This window comes from Candoia aspera, chromosome 3 (genome assembly GCF_035149785.1).
Source record: "Candoia aspera isolate rCanAsp1 chromosome 3, rCanAsp1.hap2, whole genome shotgun sequence".
NCBI lineage: Eukaryota > Metazoa > Chordata > Lepidosauria > Squamata > Boidae > Candoia > Candoia aspera.
Window position 1 is genome coordinate 155,852,640 of NC_086155.1, and position 10,329 is coordinate 155,862,968.

General features: G+C 36.6%; 1 protein-coding gene across 1 annotated transcript in view; it reads right to left on the reverse strand.

Annotated features, from left to right (window-relative positions):
- Nucleotides 1–6,481, reverse strand: part of CEP192 (centrosomal protein 192) — a 75,901-nt gene extending 69,420 nt beyond the window's left edge. Inside the window, exons 1-5 of the mRNA XM_063299954.1 lie at nucleotides 6,290–6,481; nucleotides 4,929–5,048; nucleotides 3,959–4,101; nucleotides 2,059–2,108; nucleotides 1,302–1,349 (exon numbers count right to left, since the gene is read on the reverse strand). Coding sequence (XP_063156024.1) covers nucleotides 1,302–1,349; nucleotides 2,059–2,108; nucleotides 3,959–4,101; nucleotides 4,929–5,048; nucleotides 6,290–6,456 — 528 coding nt within the window. The 5' untranslated portion in view covers nucleotides 6,457–6,481. The remainder of the gene's footprint in view (nucleotides 1–1,301; nucleotides 1,350–2,058; nucleotides 2,109–3,958; nucleotides 4,102–4,928; nucleotides 5,049–6,289) is intronic.
- Nucleotides 6,482–10,329: the final 3,848 nt, after the last annotated feature.

The following is a 10,329-nucleotide window of genomic DNA, read 5'->3' on the forward strand; positions in this document are numbered from 1 at the left end:
AATATGAACTTTAATAAATTACTTGTTTGATAATGTGCAGAACTCTTAGAAATTAATCTATCAGCAGAAGATCCCAAGAAAACTCATAAGATGTATACAATGAGCTTATAATGAAAGTTATTCCATTGTGTAAGTTCCATATGGATATTTAAAGGGATATCCAAGGAAATTAAAATCTCTTAACTCTATACCACATAAACTAGCAAAAAATACTAAAGAAAAAGAATCAAGCTTCAGTAGCCAAGATGGAAATCCAGCCTTATCAACTATTTGGAATTTTTAAAGTGTCAACAAGTGTATGCCACTGGCTGTACTTCCTGAAAGATTAGTGTCCCACTTTTGTCAAACCCCTTGAATTACAGCTGAAAGTCCTGACTTTGTTTCCATCTAGGTGTGTTTCCTTTCAACTTCAATGTGGTGGTGTACAGAGGCCAAATGCCAAAACAGTTATCCTTGTTCCAACATTTCTGGTCCTGACTAGATGTTTTATATATCTGAACTTCCAAAAATTTCAACAAAGCTTCTCATCAGAAGATCCTAAATTATAAGATAAAAGAACAGTCCTCGTACAGATTAGCAACTGATTAAAGGAAACAGAATACAGATGAAAAACTCAGTGGGATTTCCCACATGTTTGAACTAGGACTAGTTCTGTTTAACTGTTCTATGTATGAGCTAGGGGTAAACAGTAAAGTTCCCTAGCATATTAGCAATAACTATTCATGCTGATAAAGAATCCAAAAGGAGCTTTCAAAATGTGTTAGACAACAAAATGGCAAATTAGATTCAGTCTACCTAAATATAAAGCAAGTGCTGACCCAGAAATGAGTAACTATGAAAGATTTGGGAATCACGCTTAATATCTATCCCATTACCAACTTAGTGAGCACCAGACGTGCTCAGGTTTATTAAGAAAAAGATTGAAACATTGGGCTAACAGCATAAAGGCATTGTTATATAAGATAAACAGTGGAGCAGCAACTTTTGGAAAGTTGTAGGATAAAATAGTTTTGGATCATCACAGAGTAAATATACAAAAGACAAGCAAAATAACAGCTTGGTTCAATCCTACATTAAATCATGGCTCTTTTGGTTTTGTCTGAATGTGTTCTATTTCCTAGCATTGTGTGTTAATCACGCCACATTGCTTTGTTCCTCAAACCATGGTCAAAAGAGGTCATGGCTTAGCATAATGCATGAATCCAGCCAACCACATCTAAAATAACTTCCCAGTTAAAAATGGATGAAACGTGTGGGGTATTTTAGATTAGAGCACATATAATCAACCTACAGATCCTTACCTGTCTCTGTGCTATAGAAGAGGTTTTCATTCCCTCATCCCCTGATGCCTGAATCAGGGAAGGAACAAGTAGTAGTATTTATCGGGATTGTTGGTGTGGCAAGGAAGACATAAAAGCCTCACTTTACTCCCATCAACAATGTATGAATGTCCTGGCTTCATTTAATAATCCCATGTAGCCTCAAAGGGCTGTAAATGGTAACAAAGTAACTTCTTACCACTCCTAAATATTGCCTATTCCTAGCTTAGTTCATTCACAAGGCCAGTGTAGATGATTACTACTCACATTTTATGACCAGCTGTCAAAAATTAGCAGTGTATTCCATTCTAAAACTAAATATTTATAACTAGAAATTATACATTATGAGAATTAATTTTCCAGAAGTCCTTATTCATATTCTCTCTCTCTCTTTCTGTGCGTGTGTGTAACAACTGATGGAATGTTTTGATATATTTTCCCCCCTCAACTGTTACTGAAAAATCTAACATGGGGTTTCTTACAGCTTAAAAAATGAAGCACTCCTTTCACATGTGAAATTTTGATTCAGTGTGCTTGCACTGAAGAGTATACAGCACTCTTGATATCTCAGCAAGTACAAACTGGATTGTGGAATAATCTGAACAGAACAAAAATTTCTTAGAATGATTACAGATATTTGTTTGAACACTGTAATTGTTCAGAAATGGAAAATGAAATGATAGGAAGCAAAGGTATACATAGTAAGATATGTACTTTACCAGATTGTAGAAAAAGTTACCTGAATTTCATTTTCTTTTTCCAAGGAAATAAATACTCTAGTTTTCAAATCTGAAAGTGAAAGAACCATTTGAATCTACTAAACAGACCGATCCATAAAAGTTATAAAGGTCAATCACTTGTGTTATATTGTTAGTCAACAAGTTTCTCTTGCTTTGCAGACCATCACTTAATATAGCCAAATAACATCAGACGTGGGTGTTACTTTCTAATTAAGATCTTACTGTATAATATACATGAATTGGTCAATCATTCAAGATAATGTTCTTACAGATTTTATCTTGTTCATAATTAATATTTATATCCTGTCTTTCCATCCTACAAGATGATCCAGGCAGCTAACAAAATAAAACTGATCAATTAAAATATGCACAAAAATTAAAATCATATTGTTACAAGTATATTGGGGTAGTTTACAGTTAAATCGTACCTGAAAATGTTTGGTAATCTAGGCAAAAATAACCTAAAAAACTATAAAAGTATTTCTACAACTCAATTTTAAAAAGATAAAAAACATAGAAAATAAAGTTTCTGGCAATACCAGAAAATATGGGAGCAGGGACAGGTAAGCAACAATGGAAAAAAGGCCCTATCTCTACCAAGTGAAAGATTTATCTTTGGTAGTCGCTTCTGAAATCTCAGAATATATTACTGTATTATTAATAAACATTTAAAGCTAGGAATAATTGCTGAAGGACTTCGGAAAATGGTTTCAAGTTGAACATTTAAATCATCTTTTTTTCTCCTCTGTTATTCATTACTACAAGCAAGGGTTTTTAAAGATTTATAGTTCCTTAATGTTTCCTATTACTACAGAGTATCATTTAACCCTAATATTTAAATAACTGCTAATAAATATTATGTTCAGAAAAAAATCTAACAATTAAAAATTAATGTAACTGATTTATTGGTTAATGGAAATTAATCAAGGCACAAAATTGAGCAAAACTGCTACTTCAGTTAATAATGCAACATTCTACTTCTTGACCCTAGACTTAATAGGCAAACTGTGCAAATTTGACTTTTGGTCTTTTTAGTCCCATTTTTATTGTGTAGAAGATTCCACTAGAGATTTTCATACCTTTTTTTTAAAAAAATCAACATATAGCTCAGTTTATCTAGACACTGAAAATGTAGATATCATTTATTTTTAAGTGATGCTATATCTTGCTTCTAAACAGAAAGAGTACTGTGATGTATTCAGCCTTAAGAACTACAGCTTATGACTGTGATCAGCAGTGAATGTGAGTCTCATGGGAGGGTGGCAAGATTTCAGGAGTGAAAAAGATACAATAGATTTTATTCCCATTCTATCCCCAAGTCCTTACTTACTACGGCACCACCTATACCACCCTCCACCTATAGCACCCTCAAGATTTACAGTCTTCATTTCCAAAATCCTTTAGCCAGCATGGTCACTACAGAGAATCTGGGAGACACCACATCTGAAGGACAGTAAGGTTGAGAAATATTGTATTATTAATTTCTTCTTTGCCTTCTGTTTTCCATGTATTTATGTGCAGATCAGTAACGCTACATTACCATCATGTTACATTTCAGAATGATCTCAGAGACTTCAAATTTGCTAATGAATCCTTCCCTGATGCCCTTTTGCAAACAATTCCATTATATCACTAAGTGCATCTGTTTTCATTATGCAGATGTTGAAGTTTTTATTTTAGAAACAGATATGATTTTGAGATGACTTGATTTTACTTCTAAACTTGACATTCAAATAAGTTCACAATTAGAATTTTCACATATCTTGGCTATTACACTAATATTTTCTCAAATTAGAATAAAATACCATATTGCACAGAACTTCAGGATGTTGGGTTTGTTGTGGATTTCTTGGTAATGCTAAAACTCTAGAAGCAATAGATACAGTTGAAACTGCATACCTTCCAAATGTTTTTCATGGAAGCTATTCTGATTTTTAACTGGGCAATCGTCAGTAGAATTTTGGCTTTGCCTTCTCTGCAAAAAGTTATATTCATTCTGGTGTGACTCCAAGTTAATTTCAGCAGCTTTATCACAGTTTTCCCTGGGAAAGTTAGAATAAAGTCTTTAATCATGAATTTAGTTTTAAAATGCTCAAAAAGTATTGTTTAGCTAAACATCAATGATTTCTTTTTTGTAACAATAAATACATTGTTACTTTTTAAATGGTAACAGTAGCAAAGTGATTTTGATAATTATACTAAGGCAACTATTTGAAAAAAATTCAGATTCATATATATATATATATATACAGGCATATTTCTATCTATTAAAAGTATGTAACCAACCAATTACTCCTATTATCTACTTTCAGAGTTTCAAGGAGAAAATTTAAGAGTGTTTTACCACAGAATTGTTTTTCAGCTGTAAACTCATTTCTCCTTCAACAAACCATATATTTGGATGACAAATATACAATTAAAAGCCATGCTGTTAGGAATTACTGTCTAATCTGGGGAAGGCTGAGGTACCACATCTGGAACTAAATCAATAGAGCACATAATAGGATTTGTCCTTAGAGAAAAAGATAAGTGAATTTGGTAACCATATAATAATGTTACCCATAAAAGTTAATTAACTAATTAACATATTAAAATAGAAGTCAAAAGTATATATTAAAATATTAGCCAATTTATTTGAATTAGAATATTTAATAAGAATTTTTTATTAGTGCTGTATGAAACATATTCATCAAATGCACTTTGAGAATTATAAATAGTGTTAATTCATTCCTAAGATTCCAATCCATAAACAGACATGGTTCTTTGGGAAATGATAGGAAATATTCAGGTCCAACACATTCTTATTAATTATGCCAAAATTATGGAGTTTTGTATCATAGAATGTAACATCAATTAATATAAATCTTACACAGTATCCTGAAAGTTAGGTATAAGATTTCTTCTTGGATCTGAATCAGGTTCACCACCACCAGAAGATGCTAATGTGCCCCAAAACTTCCTTTCAATATAAGAAGCATGATCAGAAAGTCTGCATGAAAAGAAAACAGTTACTTGTCCTTTATCTTCTCTAGTTTGAAAAATAGTTGCAGTTATTTTTAAGAGATTATACTGAAAATGGTTACAGTGGAAGATAAAGATAACTTTCCCTTTTTCCAGCCACAAATTTGATTAGCCATCTGTATTAAAAGAATGATGCAGCTTTTTTATTCATGTATTCAAATATATGCAAAGGCTGAGAGCTTCACCACAGAATTTTGGGGATTATCTAGTTCATGCCACAACTCATAGGAGACACCACTATATGCTAGGAAAAATGTGGCTGGCTATTTAGTGACTTTTTGTTGAGTAAACTAGTGTAGTTTATGGTTTAGTGTTGTACAATTTTAGGAATTCAATATTATTCACTATTGCTCATTTAACAGTGGGATGCAAGTTGTTCAAATAGATACCACAGATACCTTTTGATTCACTGGCAAACTGCTCTTATTCTTTGATCTAATGTTTAGTCAAGATCTGTTTTTCTGAAATTTTCATTCACAATGTCATTTCAAATTTTCATTCACAATTTCCCACTGGAAAAAGAGAAATACTGTAATTCTATTTTAATTGATTCATGATAGCTTTTCCCCTCTATAGCCTCTCTTCCCCAGTCCAAACACAGAAGTTGTGCTTGTCATTCAGCAAGGCATACAAACTAGCCAGCCATGTTTTAGCTTAGCATGTTTTAGAAATCCAACCTACACAGTTAGTATCTGATTTACTGCCTTATGCAAACTCAGAAAATGGAGCTATTTAAATAGACAGTAGGCAAGTTAACCCTGGATAAGCTTATTGGGCAAGCACAGCCAGAGTATGTTCCAATGGAATATTCTCCTCATAGTTCTTCACTTCATTATTTAACTAGCTCACTAGGAATTTTATTAAGAATTATATTTTAAGTATTTTTAGCAGCTATTGAGGTTTTGTTCGCACCATCTTTCTAAAAGGTCATATCAAAATAAAGAGGACTAACCATGCCTTTGTTTAAAAAGAACGTTAGGGTAGAATGCAGTAGGTTAATTTGTGACTATGTCATGTAAATGAAAAGAACTGGATTAATAAAATAAACCCTGATTAAGCTAACAATGGCTAAGCACATTGTACAAATACAGCTCACCATTTGCAGAATGAAAAACTAGGTCTGGAAACAATTTAAGATTCAGAAATTAACAGCCATGAATAACCTTTTAGTTTACACATTGTTGCCTATAATTCTATTAAGTGCCTTACCTGTCATGAGAACCAGCTTTCTGTCTAGTTTCAGTTGAAGCAGCAACTGGAAGACCTAGATTTGATGGAAGTGTGATATTGTCTAAGATTTTGTTGGAATGGTTAGCTAGAGAGTTGACCAAAACACTTGGAAATGTCTCATCCCCAATATGTCTGAAATCTTCCATATTATTGTTCTCTCATAATGTCTGAAAGCTTTAATACAAACATAAGCAACAAGGAAATTTATAATTTTACAAATTTTAAATTTATAATTCTAACATTGCTATATCACTTTTTTAGTGTATTATATATTGCTGTTACCTAAATGGTTAATGTATAAGAAAGAGATCTTTCATAAAGCTAAAGCAGCATAATAATCAAATATAATTCTGAATATTACAATTATACTTTACTAGTATCAATATATATATATATATAATATCCAAGAGGTAGCCTTGTTTATCCATTATAGCAACAAAAAATATAGAAACCAGAGGTTATGCTATAATAAATGCTACTCTTTTGGTTTCTTTCTCATTAAGCATTAGTGTCACCAATTATTGCTTTTCTTTCAAAATGTATCCTAGAAAGTCTAAAAGCAAAAGGAAGTTTGAAGGAAAACAAGTTATATAAAAAGTTGTTTTAGAACATAAGAACAGGCTGACTGAAATGTAAATACACCAGTCACTGCTCACATAAGTGATTTCCTACAGATTAAAATTACTGGAAAATATAAAGTTATGCACTAATTTTTCCCAGAACAATATTATTAGTCAGCTTAGTCACTGTGCGCGTTGCAGATTTTAATTTTAGTTTTTTATGCTGATTATCATGAACAGAATTTTGTTTCAGAGAGTTCAGCATCTGAAGGGAGCTAAGAAGAAAGGGAAAAAATGTTCTGTTTTTCATTAAGGCTTTTAAACCAATTCTAGGCTGAACAACTAGTGGAATTGCCATCAATGACTCAGGTACCAAAAAACTGAATGTGCTATTCATACTGTGCATTCTTATACCAGTCTAAGCAACCTATTTCCTCCCTAACATTTAGACTTCAATTCCCACCAGATCCCACCTTACCATCTTCAAAGGTAAGGGAGTGCAGAAGTTGTAGTCCAAAGCCAAGGGAGGGAACTAAATTGTCCACTCCTGTCTTCTACCAATAACTCTGGTAGAAGTACTTCAACAGTTTTAATTGCATAGTATCACACATTTCTGTAAAACAAAACTAATGTCTCTCAAACTTGTAACAACTCATTAAACAAAATCTTTTTATGGCAGGCACATGAAGAAATAGACAAGTTCACAAAAGCTTCTACCATAATACTGTATTCATCTTTGTTATAGATTTGTTAAAGAACCTGCCTTAGACAAGGCAAGAGGCACACCCACCTTTTCACAATAGTTTGATTGTATCGTAACTTGACAACTTAGGCTCTAGTGACCAGACCTCCTGCCCCAGTATGCATAAGCAAACCTACCCAGCAAAGTGTTATGGTCTGCAAGTGGTTAAAAACACTGTAAGGTCAAGGCTTTATCTTAGCCTCTCCACCATCTGGTGCCCTCCAAATGAGATAGGCCTCAGCTCTCATTATTTCCAGCCAGTGGCTGCTGGTAGCCCAACACATCTGGAAAGCACCAGGTTGGGAGAGCCTTGTTATATGGGGCTCGGGGCTGGCGAAATTTTACCCAGTTTAGTTTGAGTCAAAGTGGACTGCTCCCGTTAGGTTGCGGAAGGGCACACAAGCAACTGACACTTGGGATGCTCGCAGGTGTAGAAAATCCGTGTGCGCCAAACACGCTAGGGCGAGGACAATTTCATCTCCGTTCCACGGTAAAGGCTGGAGGCCAAGAGCTCTTCCCCATCCAAGAGCGAAAGGCTCCTGGGGAGGGTCCGGCTCTTCTCCCGCCACCTCAGCGCGTAGCTCGCACGCGAATCTGCCCCTCGAACCACCAATGCCAAAGCGGCGGGAGCGGGAAAAGGGGGAGACTAAGACGCTCCGAGCTCCTCGCGACGAAGAACGGCAACTGACCTGACTTCGCCCCCGCCACCCCGCTTAGCCGCGATTAGGACGTGCAAGAAACAAAGCGGTCACCCGAACCCCAGGCCAGCGCAACAGCCGCAGGAGGCGGGCGCCTCGAGACATCCAACAGACCGCTCCAAAGCGTCCGGAAGTCCCTACTCCCACCACCCTCGACCTCTTTAACAGAAGAGGAAAATAACTGTCCCCCCGCCCCCCCCGTTTCTTCTCGAGACGATGCGCACGCGCACCTTCCCTCCTGGCGCCCGGGAAACCAGTTCAGGATTCCGTTTAAGAGAAAAGGCGGAGCGCAGAGAAGCGAAAGCTATTGGATTATGAGATCACCCAGAAGGGAAGGGCTGCGGCCCTTTGATTGGGCGAGAGGGAGTGACGCGCTTGCTTTCAAATAGCCTGAGCAAAGGATAAGTAAGGTTGAATCCGGAGGAAGCTGTGATTGGTAGATGTTTCATTAAAACTCGGACAGGATATGTTGTCCAGTAATCCCGATGCACAGGAATTATACACACACGCACAGACAGGAGAAAAAAATGATGTCGGGGAGATGATGAAAGGTACACTGCAATACATTTGAAAGACATCAGTTTGGAAACGTTGGTAGGGTTTATCTAAAATAGCGGAAGCTCAACAGTTACATTAATTTTTTCCCGAGGGTAGCACGGAATATGCCTTAATGATATTTACCATGCTGCAAAAATACTGTTTATAGACTTGCTAATTGATTTTGATATATTGTTATAGAAACACTCTAAGGTGAGGTGGAAAAGCCTGCAAATTTATGATTATTATGCACAGGCCTCCCATTAAAGATGTCTACATACAGTATTGGCTTCAGCAGCAGCTAGCAATAAGTTGCCAGCAATTTACTGAGTATGTCAGTTCTTCAGCTGTTGAGAATGAATCCCTCTCTCACCTTACCTTACAAAAACAGGAGTGTGGCACACTTGTATCTTGAAGCTGAACTGTTCCTCAGCCCCTGATATTTTTAAAATTTTGCCCTTCCTCTTCCATGTATGCACACTGGCAGGGTTCACATTACACATTCAAAGCAAGACAAGTCCCATTATCTATATACTACTAAAACTCTGTACTTCCTAACTTTTAACTGCGTGAAATCCTCAGTTGGGCAGAACGGTGTATCATAGTGCAACAATTTTTGAACCACGGTACCTCACATGGGCTAACTTACAGAATGCATCCAAAATACGGGAACCGTGATTCCCATGGAATAGAAATTTGGCAAATTTGATAAAGCATTGTATGATATAAAAATTATCACAAAACATTTTGTGACATAATACAAAATGTCATAAAACATTCCCTGTGGTTAATTCCTGATGTTTGTGCTATACAGTTCAACACTGGCTACTTTCAACACAGATACATCTCTCCCTGAATTTCACCTCCCCCCCAGCAAAGTGGCAGGCAGTTCCGTGGGTCAGCTGAGGAGGAGGATGCTTCACAGTGCTCTTCTGAGAGTCTTGGGGGAGGGCAAGTTGTGCAAACTAGAGAGGGAGGGAAGGAAAGAAGGAAGAGGGAGAGAGGGAAGGATGGAAGATTTCTGACATTCCCTGCAGACTTCCACGAGCAAAGTCAATGGGGAAGCCGGCAGCAAGTTGGAAGTCACTCCCGCTCCCGCTGTTTTGGCCTTGGTCATCTTGAAGCTAACCTGTATCTCAGCCTCTGGTGATATTCTTCTTTGGATTTTGCCCTGCTCTCCCATCTATGCACACTGGCAGGCAGGGCCGCAACTAGGGTCTGTGTCACCCAGGGCAAACATGGATTCCGCACCCGTTTTAGCGCCCCCCCAGTGCTCATTTTGGCACCCCACCAGTGCAGTCCCCGGGGTACATGCCCCAGTTGCCCCCCCCCAGTTGCGGCCCTGCTGGCAAGATTCACAGTACACATTAAGTCAAAGGAAGACAAGTCCCATTATGTTTTACTAGTTATAAACTCAGTCAGACTAAAAAATGCCATTTCATTTTGAAATGTAGAGATGCCATAAACTTCTACTTAGGAATG